The 21,096-nt window shown below is 37.0% G+C and overlaps 1 protein-coding gene across 8 annotated transcripts in view; it reads right to left on the bottom strand.

Moving 5' to 3' along the window:
- The window catches only part of sez6b (seizure related 6 homolog b), a 159,372-nt gene that overhangs the window by 38,476 nt on the left and 99,800 nt on the right, over nucleotides 1-21,096 (bottom strand). For all 8 annotated transcript variants that reach the window (XM_046862682.1, XM_046862680.1, XM_046862679.1 and 5 more), the window contains exon 4: nucleotides 12,590-12,779. In XM_046862682.1, the coding sequence (XP_046718638.1) occupies nucleotides 12,590-12,779 (190 nt within the window). The remainder of the gene's footprint in view (nucleotides 1-12,589; nucleotides 12,780-21,096) is intronic.

The raw sequence follows: 21,096 nt of genomic DNA, 5'->3' as shown, positions 1-21,096 counted from the left end.
ATTTAAAGCTGTAGATCAGTTCTTACAGAAGAGTTGCAGAGAGGCAATTACTGAAAAAGCACTGTGAACTTTTGAACAGCACCGTATGTTCCTGGAGATAGGATTCACATCCTGAACCCAATGTCAAACATTGTTCACAATTGGTCACAAAGGACTCTGCACTACACAAAGGGAGACTTTTTTACTCTTTTCTTTTACTTCTTTAATCCCTCAGTTAGAGAAGTCTGTGTGTACTATATGTCACAAGTCCGTGTTTCCACAGGATGCTCTCATGAAGCATTTTATTTAGTGCCTCATAATTTACTTCCTCTCCGCTCCTAGCACAGAAGCACATGCCCTTATCATTAAACACATCTGCTAACATACTCCCTGGGCCACAACTGCTCATTAACGTAATTATTGTGGTTCTGCGTCATTACTGTCACTGGTTGTGATGGAGCAGTCTGCTGCTGTCAGTAGAAAACAATAAAACTCAGAACCTTGGCAACCTTCTAGAATGCAGTCTGTCTAAACATTTGGCAATATAGGTGGATAATATATATGCAGACACAGACAAACACTTTTCTGCTCAAATGATAGTAATATATGTAGTACTATAGTACTGATATAGCTCAAGCTTCAAACCTAAAACTGTCTCTGCTGGCACATTCTCTGTGGTGACACTAACCAATCCTAGTAAGCATGTGGATAGTATTTTCCTTCAACTGTGCTACAATGAGTTCCATGAACAACAGAGTTAGCCTTTGCCATCCCGTAGGGGTAGATATCGTGTGACAGAGATGGGTGGGATAAGGGACAAAAAGGAAGTCTGAGAACTTCTTTAGTCAGACAAACCTTAGTTTATGTGGCTTTTTGCCCAGGTTTAAACCCACAATGAGGGGAGACAGGTGACTCTCAAAAACCTTATGTCTCCATGAGTTACAGCTCATGCACCTCTAACTTCACATCAAAAACATATCCTGGATGTTTATGATTAGCAGGCAGTTTTGGTGGGCTCAAATCAGCCTGGCATGTGTTGAATTAAGCATCTACACATTCAGCACAGGAAACATTTAAAATAGCGATGGACAAAGCTGGGAGGAGACACAGCTACTGTTCATCATCTGCATTCAGGGAGCTTAAGGAACTGTCAATCTATGTGACTGTTTATTACTCAAGTCACTCAAAGCTTAAATAGTATATACAGTACTTGCAACAAACAAACTCACTGACCAGACTTGTATTTATCTATCGACCAGTCTACCTATGTCTGCCTGTCTGTCTGTCTGTCTGTCTGTCTGTCTGTCTGTCTGTCTGTCCGTCCACCCATCTGTCCATCCATTCGTCCGTCCGTCCATCCAGCCAGAAATGCTAACCAATGTATATTTAGCTAGCCTGACCCTAAATGCCCAAATGTTCCTTATTTGTCAGATGTTAAAAATCGTACAAAAGAGCTTCTGATTCTCTCGTGACATCAACACATGATAAAGCCTTTAAATAAGCATACAACTTGGATGATTAAAATAAAAGCAGCATATTCAGCACTTAATAGCAGCCTTGACTACAGGAATACATTTTGCAAATTAACTCCTGGTTTATTAGCATGGGAATTGCTTCACTTGGAGTTTGAAACATTAAAATAGCTTTAAAATAAAGCAGCTGTCTGATAACCTAAAAGCAAAATATGGCAACATTATTATCCCGCACATCCACCCTTTCCTATAAATCCTTAGAGGCCAATTATAATTTTGTATTTTCTCTTTGTATTTTTTTTCCTCCACACTGACAGGCCCACATTTTTACTGTTTAAAAAACGGGTTAAGAGTTTAATTTGTATATATAATAAAATAATAACAGCCAATAGAGTAGCACAGATGTTGACATATTGGCACTGCTAGCACCTTCACAAAACATATCCTCTCCAATTTTTGCAAAAACTTTAAAACTATAAAAAAAATGTATAAGTGCTCTGTATGAATCATAGCAAACAATGTGTAAAAGGCAAAATTAAGTTTGAGCTAGGCATCACTGGATCTCAGAAAATATTTGTTGCTTTTATGTCAAAATGAAAGTCTCCATTGATGCTACATTTTTGAAAGCTGGTTTTTGAATTAGAGGCAGGAGAACATACTCTATTTATTGTACAGTCTCAAAGGAATCAGGTTGAGACTACGAGCAGTGCTCCACTGTTTTATATGAGCCCACCTCACTGCACTCTGTGTCAGGGGAGAGTAATGAATAACTGAGGGGATGACCTTAAAGATTTAGGACTGGACTGTCATCAGTGTGAAGGCAGGCTGTGGTTTGGAGGACACACACCACAATACAAAAATAAAACTGCCAGGAATTAATTTGATCTATTTCTAGCAACTGGTAGACCAGGTGCTCTGTCTAACCACAGCTGAAGTGAGGAAAACTCTATGCAGCGTTTACCCACGGAAGTCTGCTGGACCAGACAACATTCCTGGCAGAGTGCTCAGAGAATGTGCACAAAAGCTAGCAGATGTATTCACCGACATCTTCAACATCTCCCTGAGCAGCGCCATTGTTCCCACGTGCCTCAAGATGACGACCATCAATCTCGTGCAGAAGAAGTCTACTGTCTTCTGCCTTAATGACTATCATCCCGTCACACTCACACCCATCGTGATGAAGTGCTTCAAGGGGCTAGTCATGAGGCACATCAAGACCCAGCTTCCACCCGCACTGGACCCCATGCAGTTTACGTATCGTCCAAACCAGACAACAAGGACTCTTATGTACAGATGCTGTTCATAGACTTCAGCTCAGCATTCAACACGATCATTCCTCAGCACCTGATCCAGAAGCTGAACCTACTGTGCCTGAACACCTCTCTCTGTAACTGGATCCTGGACTTCCTGACTGGGAGACCTCAGTCAGTCCAGATCGGAGACAACATCTCCAGCACCATCACACTGAGCACTGGGGCACCTCAGGGCTGTGTGCTCAGTCCACTGCTGTTCAGTCTGCTGACTTACGACTGTGTAGCAATGCACAGTTCAAATAACATCATAAAGTTCGCGGATGACACAACCCTGGTGGGTCTTATCAGCAAGAATGATGAGTCAGCATACAGAGAGGAGGTGCAACGGTTAACCTCTGTGGAGATCAAGAGCACCAAATTCCTTTGTGTTCACTTGGCACATAATCTCACCTGGTCACTTAACACCAGCTCCATCACCAAAAAAGCCCAGCAGCGTTTCTACTTCCTGAGAAGGCTGAGGAAAGCACTGTCCTGCACTGTAATGTGTTGTCTTGCACTGTCTTGTGTTGTCTTGAACTGTCGTGTGTTGTCTTTGCACTGTTTGCACCAGGTTGCACACATGCACTTTATGTGGCGGACACTTACTAGTCCTTAGCCCTGTGATTTCTGTTTCTGTGATTGTTGTTTTATGTAGCACCAGGGTTCTGGAGGAACGTTGTTTCATTTCACTGTGTACTAGCTATATATACTGTATGTATATATGTATAGCTATGTATAGTATTAGCTATATATGGTTGAAATGACAATAAAAGCTTCTTGACTTGACTTGACTTGAACTGGTGGTGCATAATGTTCACATCACAAACTACATCATAGTCCAGAAACAAAGCACTACATGCAGAAACACTGGCTAAGTGAAGGGTGTATGTGTGTCTGTAAGCATCCGAGTGGACCTCTAGATAGGTTATAATAGTGTGTCAATCTTTGCACATATGGATTACAGTGGAACCTCGGAGCTCGCGGCCTCAGCGCTCGCGACCTCACATGCTCGCCACTTTCATTCCGACCGGCGACTCTCATTCAGATCGGCGCGTGAGCAACCGCGAGCTGCTTAAAACGCTAGTTTTAACATTTCTAATCAAGGTTTATCTCATTAAAACACACCTCAGGATACTATATAAAGTGAGTACCCATTACTGTATTTTCTGTACTTTATTGTACTGTATTTTCTGTACTTCTCTACTGCATACTTTACTGTACCTGTACTTTTTTTTTTTTAATTAAGCATTGTAGTTGCTGTTAATTTACATAAAGTATTGTTAAAATAGTCTAATACTTAAGTGTTATGGAGTGAAATAGTGTTATTTACTCATGTAAATCGTTTTCGTATAGTGTTCTTTGGGTTTTACTGGGTTGGAAGGCGTATCAAAGGTCGCGAAAATTGAACTTCATGACCGGTCTGGTCCCTAACCCTCGCGAGCTCCGAGGTTCCACTGTAGTTTTAAAATCTTTAAAAAAAAAATTCATTCATTCATTAATTCATTCGTTTATTCATTCATTCATTCTTATCAAACATGTGAGAGGTGTATAAGATGTGTGTACAGGTATAGGTACAGGTGTACAGTTGTTTATGTTATGCTGTTAAAAATATATACTGGTTTCACCTGAATGCAAAATTTGAATTTGAAATTGAATTGATTAATTGTGCAGATAAATCTTGAATGTCACTAATGAAGAAAAGTGTACGGCATCAGTTCAACCAATAATCATCTAGTTCTCTAAAACAGGTCAAAGGTGAATCTTGTAAACCTTCAATTGTAAAGTGTATACAGACAGCGCTAAACATAGAATTAGAATTTCTGAAAATAAATGAACAACCAAGAAATGAATCAACACTTGTACAGTACAGTAAAAGTATGAATCCTGTCCGGTCTTTTACAATCAATATAAATTAAATATGCAATTAAATTAATGAATTTGTGCTGCTGAAATTCATAGATGCCAAACAGTGCATTTTCAATCACTGAAACTTTGTGCATTTTCAATCACTGAAACCCAAACCATAGTTTATATCGAGAAATACTGAAATTGTGCACCATCATACTGACATGCCTAAACATTTTGATGATTTTGTTTGTGAACAATGACAAAGAGACTTTTCATTCTGAGGGAAAGAGATGTTCATTGACACAAATAAGGATTTAAAGAAAAGTACAGGTTTCTGCAAAAAAATCCAATGTATTGTCCTGTTTTACAAATTGTTTTGAGAATGCAATTACTGCTTTGCAAATATTAAGGATGATTCGAGAAACGCTCCATCAACTGAGAAAAACTGTAATCTACACAATGTATGCAATATACACTACATAGACAAAGGTATTAGAACACCCACCTGTCTTTTCCGGCAATTTGAGGCACACAATTGTATAGGATGTCTTCGGATGTGGTACTATTAATTCTTCCTTTACTTGAACTAGGAGATTTAAATATGTTTCAGCATGACAATGCAATGCCCCCGTGGAGAGTTCCATGGCGATATAATTTACATGGGTTGGAGTGGAACATCTTAAATGGCATCCAACACTATTAAACACCTTCAAGATTAATTGTAATGCTGACTGCACCCCAGGCCTCCACATCCATCAGTACCTGACTTTACTAACAACTTTACTAACCTTGTAACTAAATGAGCAGTAATATAAACACAACTGCACTCCAAAATTTACTAGAACATCTTCTTGGAAGAGTGGAAATTATTAGAACAGCAAATGGGGATTAAATGTAAAACGAGATGTTCAAAACACACACAAACACAAACACATTGGTATTGGTTTCACTAATAATAAACACACATTTGCATAAAGCATCCATATTTATTACGGATTATTACGGTGTAGTTTGGCTTCATTTATGGATCTTTTAGTGTTATGAGACAGATGATCAGTAAAATTAATGTTGCAGAAATGATCCTACCTCAGTGTGAGATAAACTTGCCCAAAAGATGAAATACAGCCTGCTCATTATAACTATAAATGTAAACTCTCTGCTAACTATCAAAGCAGAGATAATGAAAAATAATGAATAAATAGAGTAAAATTAAAAATAAATTAAAATAGAGTATAGATATTAGTAAATTTATATCACCAAAAACAGATGATTTCTTCTTGTCCATTTCTTGAATACATGGAGTTATTACTTATTGGTCTGTGCTGCTAGTCAGTTACACCAACCTGAAGCAGCCAGGGTCATTTCTGATAACTCAAAGTCACGGCTTTAGATTGAGGGATCAGAATTCATTAGCCTGTAGATCTCCCTGACAATGTGCTTGTGCAAAAGGAAATTAATTATCCAGGTGGTTAGCAGAAGTGTATCGACATGTAATCAAATCTGTCTCCTCCTTCACGGTTATCTAATAAAAACGTTCACACATTATCCTGTTGAACAAGGTGACCCCAAAGGAAGACAATTGAATTTCTGCTCATCTGTTTCGCACATGCTTGAAATCAACAACAAAGAATAAAATACAAAGATTAAAAAAATACAAAATTCCAGACATGGTTTAAAAAAGAAAAGGAACATTAAGCTGCAGGTTCTCTATGCCTACTGTACTACTGGACTTGTAGGTTTGGTGGACAAAATAGGTTAATATATTATTAATTAATAACATAGATTTACATATGCTTTTCTGTAGAGATACAAAAGACATGGCTCAATGAGATTTAAAATAAAAAAACAATATTGAATCAAAGCTGTATTGCTTATTCTTAATCTCTTTCATTGCATTAAGTTAAATAGCAGCTACAGTTTTGAATTGTGTTAATAGTGCTTCATTTATTTCTAGCGCAAAAACAAAATTCTGCATTCTTGTTTTTGAAGACCTGACCAATTTGTAGCTTCTTTCTCTGCTCGTTAGTTTTTTGTTTTGTTTTTTGCTTCAGGTTGCATGTTCTATATATAGATTATGCTTTAATTAATGGGTTTATTCAGTGATTCAATAGAATTCAGTTTCTGTATGATATCGAAACAGGAAACTGTCATCGTTGCCCTGACGACACTAGTAAACAGATATTACAGCGCTCATCACCATGTCAGGGTGAAAAACATATTACTTACATGATAGAAATCTGTATGCACTGAAGCCCTAACATGAAGCCCTAACAGTTTGAATGTGAAAAAAATGTTACTTGACCCCTGGGAAAAGCTAATTACTGACAGAGGGAAAAATAGAATTTCTTGTAACCTTTGCATGTGTATATTAATAATTAATTTAGGGTATTTTTACCTAAAGGTGAAGATTACGGGGCAGTTTATTTATGCAAATTACTTTTGCAGTCTGATTTACTGAGCCTGAGAGTCACTTTCGGAAAATCTAGTACACATGAAGGGCAGGCATAAATTTAGCATCAGCCTCTTTTTGCCATTTGACAAAAAAAATCATTTGTATTATTGAGAAATTCTTAAATCCATCAGTCTCATTATTTTCTCATCATTTAGTCTTACAAAAATAATGACAGTTTTACCACAGTAAATTAGGTTTTATATTGAATATTTACTGTGCATTTGCACCTTCCATGCCTCCATCATCCAAAGAACATGCAACATGCAAGTGTCCTCACTAACTGTTTCTGTGGGTTCTCAAATAAATCTAAGCAACATTGTGTAACAATCATAAATTTTAACAGCGTTCAGTACCTACAATTCATTGATTTGTATTGTACACATACCTCTTTCATTCCCAAATAAGCAGTGCTTAAATCACTAAATTGCTACCAAATAGAATGGTATATGCTCAGTTCAGTTTTCTTTTAGCAATTTTAACAATAGTAATTATCCCAGCTTTACTAAAATGTAAAGCTCAGACTTTCCTGCTATACTACACACCCTGCATGGCAAACATTATTGTTTACCTCCCACACGCTATTTGGGTCAACATGTGAAAACTGCTAGATGATGAGGAAAAACTCCTGCCATTTAAGTTCAATATTAATCAAAGATGCTGTGGGTGGAAAAAGAGAGAAAACACAGTGTGGATAAAAAAACAGATAAAATGCTTAGCCATATAAAATGTTAAAACATCCACATCAAGACAATTTGATCACTGTCGTTTTCTGCCCTGATGTTTAAATAGCTTTAAATTGCGATTTTAATACAATATATAATAAAATACAATATAAAAAACAATAGATAAGGGTCATAATTGCCATTTGACTGGATATCTTATAATAACCCATTTTCGCAGTATTTATAGTGATACAGAAAGTTAGCCAGTGGAAACAGTAATGCAACAGCTAACCTGATATATTTAATTACAAAAAATGCATAGAAATTACTGCTTCATCATATGGCAGGGGACAATGTGCTGATTCCAGAAACAGGTGTGAAAAAATGCTGCAAAGTAAGAATGCCTTCAAAAACAGAAATGCTAATAGTTCATGTTTATTCATTATCAAAAAGGAAAGTAAATGAACAGAAGAGAACTCCAAAACAAATCAATATTTGACCAACCTTTGCCGGGAAAAGAGCATAAATTCTTCTAGGTACACACACTTGCACACAGTTTTTAAAGGAACTCAGCAGGTAGGTTGTTCCAAACATCTTAAAGAACTTATCCACAGACCTGATGTGGATGTAGGCAGCCTAAAATCCTTCTGCCTCTTCAAATAATCCCAGACAGACTAGATGCTGTTGAGATCAGGACTCTGTGTGGGCCAAAGCATCACTTCCAGGACTCTTCATTATGCTAAAGAGAGTTCATAATGACAATGGCTATATGTTTGGTGCCATTGTCCTGCTGTAGAATAAATCTGATACCAATCATGTATGATAAAAATGTCTGCCTATAATTCTTAGTATTGAGCACACTATTACAGTTTTTCTCAGTTGCTTTGGAGCATTGCTCAGATCAGAAATAAAATTCTCAAAACTAGTTGTTCAAACTCCATGTCATTTAGTCACATCATATCTCATTTCTCATCGCTTTGATCAAATTGCAAATGCTTTAGTACATTAATTTAATTGATTGTGTACAATTGTCTGCTGTTTCCTACATTATTAGTTGTTTGACATGTTGATCAAAATATATTCTACAAGAAATGTTCTTATGATGAGCACAAATGATTTTCATTTTATTTCTGATCTGAGACACGCTCCAAAGCAACTGAGAAAAACTGTAAAAATGCACACTTGTCAGCCATTTTCTGGTTCCAGGATTTTAAATCCACAATCAAATTTACGGTTCTGTGCATTACAGTCTGTTTCAGTTCATGTTAAATCTGGAAATAGTGAAGTGGTTCTCTGATGGCAGCAGAGAAGTGTATCAAACAGTACGAATCTTTCTTTTTGCTTCTCTGCTTGTGGTACAGCTCTGCGAGATGAGCCAATCTCATGCTCTCAGTCTACTGGATGCTCTGATAAGACATCCAACAAAACCAAAGTGTAAAGGGGTTTCAGTAAAGGGAAAGCTGAATGATCGGTTTTACTTAAAGTACTATGTAGGATTTTGTGTGTGAAGAAATACTATAACATAAGACTGCTTTCAAAATATATATATCTGAATTGTTTATTTTTATCAATATACAAAATTGAGCAAACAGAAAAAGATATCTGATCCAAATCTGAACAATATTTGGTGTTAAAACTTTAGTTTTTCCATTCTTTATGCACATGTCAGGGGTTTTGTAGGATCAAAGTCAGGTGAATGAATAACCATTTATACCAAGCAGGTGCTAATGATCATCAATTTTATATGTAGGTTGAAACGCAGTCATTACTGGGGGAGGAACAGCTAAATTCTGCTACTCAGGTGAGGTTGAGGAAGACAGTTTCATGTCACAGGACATACACCATGGCAAGACTGAGCACAGCAACAAGACACAGTGTAGTTATACTGTAACAGTAAGGTCTCTCCCAGGCAAAGATTTCAAAGCAGGCTGGCTGTTCAAGTTATTTTAAAAAAGCATAAATAAACAGGCATTGTTGTGGACTGTAGATGCAATGCTTGGCCAAAAAAACTTAATGCAGTGGATGAAAGACACATAATGCTTACTTCTCTTTGACATCTGAAGATGTATATTAGTGCAATCAGCAAAGAACTGGCAAAAACAAGTGGGTCCCAGGTATACCCATCTGCTTTCTGAAGATGTTTTTGACTGATGAATCAAATTGTATGCAGCAGGGGGATGTAGCATTAAAAGAAAGTAGTATAATATTGATTGTCTACAGGCAACAGTAAAGAATTTTGAAGGTTCCATGCAAGTTTGATCCTGCATTACTGCAAATAGAGTTAGAGATTTGGTCCAGATTACAGTTTTTCTCAGCTGCTTTGGAGTATTTCTCAAATCATCCTTAATATTTGCAAAGCAGTAAGTGCATTCTCAAAACAATTTGTACAAACAGCACAATACATTGGATTTCTTGCAAAAGCCTGTACTTTTCTCAAAATCCTTAATAATTTTTACATGTTCTGGCACCAAACTAGAAAAAGAATAAGAAAAAAAAAACAAACTAAAAAACTGATTACGAAATAAATCAAACCAGATGTGTGAAAAATAAGTAGTGTATATAATTTCACTGATTAGTTTCTTAATTGCTCTATTAACTATTTGATTAAATGGACTTATATTTAAAGCTCATGACAATACTTAATGATCTTATGTATGATTCTAGAAATACAGCAGTACTGAAGGACCTTTAGATTTGTTAAATCTCTGGTTTAAGTGTTCCCAGTGAAGTAAGCAACATCTTTGTATCTCATAACATTTCGGCTGTCAGTGAACTCTGGCACATTGTTGGTGTTTATTATTTGTCGAGCAGACAGCCAGGTCCTAAGCTCACCTCTCTCTTCTGCTGAATCCAGTCCATCAATCCTGCCTTGTTTGTATTTAACCTTTAACAATACCTGATGGGAGGGGCCATGCTGCCCTTTCATTGTCATGTGAATTATTGAGAGGCCTTAATCTTTAATGTGCTTGCCTCCTGATGCAGGCTTGCTATTTAGAGGAACTCCCATCTATCATATTATGCAGGCTACTGCCAAACATGCAGGTGCAGAGGACAGATGGGATGTCCAGGGGCATTCCACATGCTACACTATGGACAGACTTGTGAAAGAATCATTAACGTTATATAGCAGGGGGCCAAACAACGGGCATCATCAGCATTCTTATATAGTCTAAATATTACGATGGTCTGTCAAAAACCCGAAGCTGATATGCTGTTGAATGTACGGGTAGCTCTGCTCAGTTTAATCATAGTTCTAAATGTTCTAAATGTACGCACTGCCATAAAACAATTGTAATGATTGTAACAGTTGCGGTTTATTACAGAGTGAGATAAACATTTTATAATTGCATTCTTTGCATCATTTAACTTAACACAATGAATATGGAATTTTAATGAAGTGTCCAAATCATAAGATAAATTTAAAAAAGATAATAAAAATGTAATGGCTAAAGGAACTAATACCAGCAATTACATTATTAGCAGAGATGTGGCACAGATATCATTCACTTTATTCACACATGCACAATCACTCTTAAACACCCTTCTCTCTGATTCATAACTATTTATTATAATCCATTCAAGTGAACGATCACACAAATTTTTTTTGTATGATTTTAAGCATGCAGAATTTTACATCTAATGACATGTACTCTATATAAAATAACTAATGGAAACTAACCTTACTTTTTTATCCATGCAGTCAGTTTCGCTTTCCAAAAATCAATAATAGATTTAACTTGTCAAAGCTAATATGTGGCCATAGTATAAGTAAGATAATACATAGATGGTGTTAGGTGTTACATTTTACACATACATATACATGCATACATACTTATAGCACACTTACAATATGATTTAGGTTACTGTTTTTTCCCTTTATAAAGGCATGTTGCTTGTTTTATTATTTTTTTAGCACATTATGCCAATGAAATGTAATTAACGCTGCAATATTAGTTATTCTCACCCATGCAGCTCTACCCAGCATGCTTGTTGGAGCACATGAGGAGGACGGGGGGTAATTGGACGTTTGGTATTAAAATTGCAAGTCATTAGAGATGGAGCTCGGCAAAGCCTTTGGATGATTGCTGTGAGCCTAATAAATGCATGAAAGCCTTCCCTGTTAAGCTGGGCAGGATCCACTCTCTGGAAGGTACACACAGTTGATTACCAGCACCCCCATCTCAACATATACACAGACACACAGACACACACACACTTGCACACACACACGCATGCACGCACACACACACACACACACACACACACACACACACACGCGCACACATACACCAGAAAGAAGGAGACAGAGAAAATGGGGAAAATGGTTCTTTTATCCAACAGCCACGTTAGCTGCCTGTGAAATTGTATTACCCCACTGCTAACCTGCCACAGTTCATTAGTTCACAGAAACAAAAGGGATTTGTCTGAGCACAAAGTAATTCTCTTTTTTTTTCCAGCACCCCTGCAAAATGAGAAACAAAACTTGCCAATGTGGAGAAAGAAAGCCCAATTTTTTCCCCTGATCTGTCACAGATCTCTGTTAAAAGACTATTAGCAGGGAATATCATCTGAACCCCTCTCCAGTGTAATTATGTGGCAGTCTATTGATAGTAGTTGTCATTTTCAGGCTAACATAAGCATATTATACTGACAAGTGATAACATGAAGTATTTTCCCCCTCGTTGCACAGAGAGCCTCTCGTAATGGAAAGTAATGATTGAGAGCTTCTTTCCTCCCAGACACACAATCACACTCACCAATCTAATCAGTAAGTGTACAGTCATAAGCAGGTTTGGTCTCAAGCTCTGGCACAGTGCTAGTTCCTTTCTCCCTCTATCTTAAATGCACACACAAATTGGGCAGTGCCTGCATGAGAGAACTTACCTTGGTAGCGTAACAGGAAGAAGCTGTGGCAGGGATGCTGGCTGTGGAAATGGACAGAGATCTGGTTGCTGTAGCTGCGCACCACCAAGCCCTTTATCAAGATGGACTCATTAGCCAGCACTACTGGCTCACGGCCTCCCAGGTCCTCAAACCTCACAGAATCCCCTTCAGTCAAACTCACATTCATCACCTAAATTTAAGAGAGATTAGAAGAAATAATCAATTTGACATGCTCTATTAATTGTTTGGGTCTAATCAAATTAAAAATACCTGTTAATCTTAACGTGTTTAAAAATAATGTAGAAATTCTGAAGGAAAAAAGGCTTTGCAAGAACAATTTGGGCTTCATCTGTTTCTACCCTTATCCTGTCAATCGCTTTTTACTCAATTGTGTTCACTGGTACCGTGTTCCCCCTGGATTAGTTTGTCTATGTACCCTATTGTGTTATTGTTTGCTACAATGTCTTATCACATGTTTTTCATCATTATTCAATTCTGTTGAATTGTAAAACCTTATTTTTTGCCAACACCTTCTGAAAATGTATTTGCATATATACTGTCACCGATATGGATACTAAGTTATATAATATATAACTTTTATGTATTTTTAACATATGTATAACTCAACTTATACTGTTTAAGGAATGTAATTGATTTATAAATGCATTTTTAATGCTTTTTTCATCAGCATCATGAATTCAGAAAACTGTTATTGTTTTGTGAACAAAACTTTAACAGTGCAAACATTTATATACTTCATATACAGTTTTAACAACTCATTCTTTATGATCAATAACAAAACCATGTCTTGCATGCACTTTAATAGATCTGCAATGTTTTTGCATACAGTTGCTGTTTTTGCGGAAAAATGTTTTCCATCACTGCTTGTCATATTGCAGCCACAGTTGGAGTACTCCGCATTGTTATATTTGTCACCTAACAAGTTACTCCAAGTAACACTAGTAAGTGTTTTGCAATGACTAAAAATAAGCTGTTTAAATTTTTGCATTAAACACTGTTTTGTGGTCTGCTGTTAATCGAAGCTATTACTTTGATAGATATGCAAATATGCCATGATTAGACATCTCCTGTTGGCCAAGAGCATAAAAAAAACTTGTTAATGTGACGTTTTTATTTTAAAGATACCAAAGACCTTTTATAAATTAGCCGTGGCTAGCTTTGCATGAAAAATTCCCTGCCTTTTCTCCGGCATTGTCTCACCATCTGTCCTCTAATTTATAGTACTTTGATTGCCTTTTTTACTCTCTATTATAATATGCAATATAAATTTGGGGTCTAACATCTGTGCCTTAGTGGTGCTAAACTCTGAGTTCTTTGCATGGTTTTTGACATTAGCTGTGGATTAAGTGAACTACACCTCAATTTCTGACTCATTGCAAGCATATTGTGGCTACATCGAGCCAGACTGTGTACTTTTTGCACACCCATTATATTGCTCTCCCACACATCATTATAGCAGACAACTCAGACAACGCCATCAGCAGATTCAGTTTGCTTTTACAGCGCCATGAACTTAGACAGAGTGTCAGTGGCATGTTTGTTGCATTCCTGTTGCAACTTTATCCACTGTTGGGCCACATTGCTGCCAAACCTGGCCATTAATTACCTAGGAAAACCGAGCCAGTGACAATCATCTGTCTGCCACAGCCAGCATGCGCACCCTTGCGCATCTTCTTTCACACAGTAAACAACCTTGTGAGTCAGTGTCTCAGCTGGGGGAGTTGTGACATTGTGGTAAAAAACTGCAGCAGCAAGTGTGTATCCTTGAGGTTAAGTCCACCAAACAAACATGGCCTGATGAATTCAACTGTTTGAGTGCAACATTGCAGAGCTTATATAATCTGGCCAAGAAAGCCTTAGATGCCTCTGCTCTCCCAACCTAATGAGAATCAGATTCCGCTAAATGGAAATGACCCAGAGAGCGAGTCAAACCTCACACAAATGCTGGGAGAGGTTAATGAAGCCTGACACATACTAGTACACGCATCACTTCAAATTCAAAGAGGAATACACTTTGGTTGCACCTTTGCTACAGAGACAACATTCAGATCTGCTTCATTTCTAAGACTAACATCAGAAGGATAACATTAAAACCTGGCACAAGTCCAGAGTGAAATATTTAAATGTTAACTATATTTAAAGGTTAATATGTGGAAATTAAGAAGGTCATTATGGTTAATCTAAGCAAATCACAGAAGGATGTCAGGTTCTTTAACGTCAACAGGCACTCAAGAATTTATTCACACTTAATAAAGTCTTAGTGTGGTCTATAAAACATGTGCATTACAAAGTAATCACATTACACTAAAAGCCCTAGCATAATAAAATACATTCAAAATACTGCACGCTGTAATCCAATTTGAGTTGGCATTTGGCCCAACTGCCTTCTTCACACGGATAATCCATTGTATAAACACGACTTGTCAGACAGACACAGATGCTGGCATGCAAACATGCCGCTATGAAGGCATGCCAGGTCAACGCTGATGAAAACGTCCATTTCCTTTAGAGCCAAGCACAGCTAACAGGATTAGAAGGAGGGAAATCTAATCTCAAATCTATTATTCCTGCTCGTACAGTCTGTCCACAGGGAATCAGCCAGCATGAAGTGAAGCAGAGTCACTGATGTACCGCATTGCTTATATTCAGGGGCTTTTCTGGTCTATCATACTTACTTTATGACTAACCAGTATTAAAGTGTCATTTTAGTGATGTCCAGAACAGACTTGATGTAATGAATAAAGGCCAGAGCATTAGTTGTAACATGCACAATGACATGCTGATTCTGGTACTTCTGCTCCTTTTTTGTTTTGTACTTTAATCTGTCAAATTTTATCTATTACAGTGGAGAGTTTTAACCAATATACCTGTAATTAACAATTAGCAATACTTAATAAATTAATCAGTGACTGATTCTCAACTATATATACTATGGGCTGTTAGCCAACTACCTTGTATCTAAAGCAAACTATTATGCAAAAGTGAAAAATAGCATAAGACTGAATACACATTGACACTAACCAAATAATAGTATGAAATATATTTTTGTTATATCTTGATATATTTTTTTTTTTATTCACATTTTCAATACAGAGCAAGCCAAAATATATTCATGACTTCAGCTCAGAATAAGTTCAGAAAAGTGGTGTTAAGAAAGAAAAAAGTATTATTGGGTGATGCAGCAAAGTGTTAAAAAACAAATAAAATAGACATTTCAATTTCAAAACAGCTGCTGGTGGCTGAGATGATGGGGGAGCGCAGTGTTGAGAAAGCAGGTACTCATAGCCTAGCTGAAACTACTGTAGCTTTCTGAAATAAGAACACCATCGTTACCTGCCGAGAAAACGTCAATTTAATCTATTCAGTAGCAGAAATATTGCTTAACAATCAGTCAAATCAATAAGTAACTGCCAATATCAGCTTAGCATGGAATACATATCAATATTGTGACACTCTAATGCTCCCAAGTTCTGATATCAGAATGCCAATGAAAATAAAATAAAATACAATCCATGCCGCCACAATTTGTTTTCACACTAAATATTTTCGCTGTACACTTTATTAGATTCATCTGTTCCCATAACAATTTATGTAATTATCCACCAGTTCGATGTGTAATATCTTACATATTTAGTATAGGAGATTCAGTTAATTAGTTCATATAAAACATTAGAATAGTCCAGAGAAGAATAGTTAGAATAGTCCAGAGAAGAATAGCTAGAATAGTCCAGAGAAGAATAGCTAGAATAGTTGGACCGTTGAAGCTGTCTAGTTGGCTTTGGAAAACTTTGCTATTACAAAAAAACTTTGCTATTACTGTTACAACTATTGTATCTTATACTGTAAAAACTAATGCCAGGCTGCTATTATAGTGTTGGGCTACAGGGTTTAGGTTATTAACAAAAAACAAAACAAAAATGTATGTGAAGTTTTATTGCCATTAACGAATACTGCCACTGCTGCTTTGAGTAAAGGATATGTTTCTTTCTCCTTTCTGCCTAACAATGGCAACTTTGGAATAATAGACATGAGTATTGAGTCATTAATGAATCATAAAATAATAAAGTGCCATGTGGTGTTGTTGTTGTTGTTTTTTGCTTAAGGAGAAGAGTGTACTGTGGACACAGCTGAGTACCCGTATCTGAGCAGTGTGATCTGAGAGAAGAATCAACAGGAGAGCTGCCACTCACATGGAGCTTTCTGATTGGGGAAATGCTTCAGAAAGTGCTACTGCAAGTTGTGCGAATGTACAGCAACTCTTTAGAAAAGCTATGTGTTTTGTCTGTACAAGTTAAATATTATAGATATATATTTGTGATTTGTAATTTGTGCTTATAATTATATATATATATATATATATATATATATATATAAAAAAAAAAAAATTATATATATATATATATATATATATATATATATATATATATATATATATATATATATATATATATATATAAAATACAAAAATACAAAAATATAAAATACAAAAATAATAAGCACAAATCAAAAGAGACTCCCCTCTCTTTCTCTCACATACTGTACACACATGTACTCCTGAATATATCAGTGCACTGACTGCAGGAGGACGATTAATTAAGCTGGAGATGCATGCTGATTCACATTAACATTAACACATTAGGAGAATGTCCTGGAGCAAAGTGCGGCGAGACTACAAAAAGAGCTTTGTGATTCTGAATTCCTCCCACTGGAAAGCTGACACTTACTCACTCCTTCCCCTCTCACCTCATGATAAATAAACCACAGTTTGTTTGACACTAGATAATAAACCAACATGGGAAATCTACAGGGACCGACATCCGGAGACAAGAGAAGAGAACAACAGAAACAGAGAAGAAAGGAGGAGAGCAGTAGAGAAAGATAGAGAGGGGAAGAGAAAGACAGAGACAGAAATGGAAAAATAATGGCAGAAGCAACAGAAGAAAACAAAACTGGTCAAAGACTTCTAGCAGCAGTCTCTTCAGCAGGGCTACCCTACTCATTTCTAAAATGCCAAAGATAATGAGTTTATCTGGGACAGCACAAAACACCCAAATGCACACTAAAACCACAACAATAAAAATGTAAAATAAAAAACAACTGAAAACCAGGTAAATAGCTACATCAAATTGCAGTGCAAATTAGAGCAGCCAATCAAAGAGATACTGATTTAAACATCAATACAGAGTCAATAAATACTTTATAAAAAATGTATCTACTAAGGCACACAATCTTGCAGTATTTGTGATTGCTTGAATAATGGATGAGTTAACCATGTAACATGTCAGGTTTAACACTGAAGAGAAACTGAAGCTCAAAGTCTGATCAATCATTTCTTATACATCTTTTGAGTTTAACCCTAGACGTATTCTGTGTATAACAACAAAAGAACTAGCCATGCTTTTACTTTTAGAGGGGGCTATACATTGTTGGACACCTGTGAACACCTGTGCATCACACCTATATAAGCTTGTTGGAAATTTTATTGCAAAGCCATGAGCATTAATATTTATATGGTTGTGTCCCTTTTTTGCATGTATAACATTCTCTTGTGGGAAAGCTTCCGACAACATTTTTTATTTTAAATTTGTGCCCATTTAGTCAAAGAGCATTTATGGGGTCAGGTACTGTTGTTGGATGAAAAGGCCTGGGTTGTAATCGATATTTTAAATCATACCAAAAGTATTCATTGGGGTTGAGGTCAGCATGCAATTGCAGGTCATCAAACCACGCATTTATCACCCTCGCTTTGTGTGCAAACCTAAACCCTATAAAACAGACCCAGACCATTATTCTTTCTCCACCACACTTTATTAGCACTGTGTTCAGGTACTTCAGTTTGCATTCACCTGGCATTCTCCTAATTCTGTATGTTATTTCAGACTATCCAATAATAAAGTATAATTCATCCCTCTAGCTGATGCTTGGCATTGAATAAAGTGATCTTAAGTTTATGGGCAGCTGCTTGGCCATGGGAATCTATTTCATGAGGCTCCTGAAACACAGTTCTTGCGGTGATGTTGTGTCCTGAGGCAAAGGAACTCTGTAGTTAGTGGTGCAATACAGAATAAATTATTTTTTTGTATTATATCCTTCAGCACTCAGTGGCCCCGCTCTAAGAGATTGCTGATCTACTGCTTCATGGCTGTTGTTGCTTCTAAACACTTCCATTTTACTTAAACAGCGCAGATCCATTTGATAAATTAACTTATAGATTTAAGTCAGTGAGTGCTTTAGCACTACATCTGATTTTACAGCATGTGTTTGCCTATGGAGAGTGAATGGCTATATGCAAAATTTGATGCACTTGTTAGCAATGTATATGTTCGAAAATTCTGAACTCAGTAATTAGCAGGCATGTCCACACACACAAAAAAAGAAAAAGGTAGATCAGTATTTAAGATGTTGGAATACTAATTGGAAGGTCATAAGTTCAAATCCAAGCACCAACAATCTGCTATTTCTGGGCCCTTGGGCAAGGACTTCAGCCCCCAAATGCTTACCGTACTTGTATACAGTAAATAAGATAAATGGAAGTTGCTCTGTTTATGGGTGTCTTCCAGGAAAAATAAAGGAATTTAGTAGGTAAATATTCACCAGTGCTAACATGTACTACTTGTTGTAGATATTCTTTTCTGACCTCTTATGCTCTTGCATTAAAGAAAATATCCTCCTGCGCATGCTTGTTCCTACAAGATTCCAGTCTTAATGCATTCCTATATAATGTGAAAAAAGCTTTAAATAATCATGAAACTGAATAAACCGTAGATGGCTGTGTTTTGCTGCTGCAGTGATGGTAGCTTAGTACACTGCATCGCTGTTTTAAGGAGTTTATTGATCAGTTGGTTCTGTAGGTCACAGGTTTCTGCAGCAAAGATCACACACCATGAGAAAATGTTTGTGATCTGAAACAATGGCTATGGTTCGTTCTCTTTGCATTCTCTCATTCGCTAAGGATTAACCATGTGTTTAAGAGGCTTATTATCGTTTACTTTTTTTTAATGTGCTGTGTGAAAACCTGACTCTCAGTGCTTATATGAAATGCACAGTGGGTTCTGAGTCAGCTCTTGGGGAATTTTATGTAAATCATAGTCTTGTCGTGAAAGCTGATCTCTCCCTTTTTTCTTTTATGGAATAGGAATCTAAAACCACAGAGGTCTCTGAGGATTGGCTCAAACAATATTTCTTTCTCTTTTCTTCCTTTTCTACTCCCTGCTGCACTCGGCTCGGCTGCTCCCTTGGCCGCACTCCACTCGAGAAATAGAGGACGAGAGAAGGAGAGGAAGGAAGGAAATCTCCTCTAATTAGTGTGTTTCGTTTCTAGAGGTGGGTGGGGTGGAGCGAGGGAAGGTGGGTGAAAGTGGGCAGAACTGCGTTCACACTCTAATTATAGCCTGTGATTAAGAGACAGAGGAAATGATGCTCTGCTAGCACCTGTTCTACAGTGCACATCTGGATCATAGTCAGCGCAGATGGAGATGGATTTGCTGTGTGAGTGCGTGAGAGAATGAGAGGGAGAGGGAGAGAGAAGGAGAAAGAGGGGGCAGAGAAAACAAACCACCCCAACCAGCAAAATGAGGCAGAGGAAAAGTTTTCCAATCACAAACATTCATGACACCAGGTTATATAAAAAAAACTATCACATCAAGTACTGATATATATTTCCAAACATTAATAATTATTATAAATTAATTATTGGTCAAAATCCACAAGGGCAGCAACCCTTCCTATGCCATTGTCACACATCTTGTTCTTTATAGCTACTTGTTACAGACTGCTTTTAGCTCAATTGTTTCAGTATTAGTTCTATAATACTGTGTGCTGGAAAAGACAGTGAGAAAAAAATATCCTTGTTAATGGAATCCTTGTCAGGGCATGAGAATATATGGACAAAAATATTTATCATACAGTTAAACTGCATATTTTTTTTTTTTTTTTTTTTTTGCAAGAGAAAACTGCCAATCATATTCTTGCTCCTGGTGTAACATGTCAGTATGTTCATATGTGTAACATTGTCAATTTCAGATGCCAAATAGTAAAACAAAAAAAATTCCCAAAACAAAACAATCCCAGAGGAAGGTTAAAATGAAACATAAATATAAAATAAAAAGATCTGTGCTATCTGACAATGCACTGCCAGACCTGGTTGACTGATATCCTTCACACAACCTGCAAACAGACCCTGATATGTCTTTTCTCCAATTCCATCCCTTATCCGCGCCACTGCAGCGAAGAGGAAAGAGGAGCCTTGTCCTGCATTCACCAAAGCCTTCTGCTATTGTGCTCCAAATTACAAGACAAGTTCTGCACTTGTCATTTGCATGGCTTTTCCCATAAAAGAGCTGCATGGCCAGTAGCCAGCCTTGTGATAAAGAGAATTGGTGAGATTAACTCTGCTCTCAGGCAGAGAGATTGAACAACATGTCACCTAGTACAAAGCCTCCCTCATTATTCCTTCTTCTATTTCAGCACCTGAATAATCCACAGTG

This window comes from Silurus meridionalis, chromosome 12 (assembly GCF_014805685.1).
Source record: "Silurus meridionalis isolate SWU-2019-XX chromosome 12, ASM1480568v1, whole genome shotgun sequence".
NCBI lineage: Eukaryota > Metazoa > Chordata > Actinopteri > Siluriformes > Siluridae > Silurus > Silurus meridionalis.
Note: the sequence above shows the minus strand (reverse complement) of the source record. Positions and strands in the feature narration are given on the sequence as shown.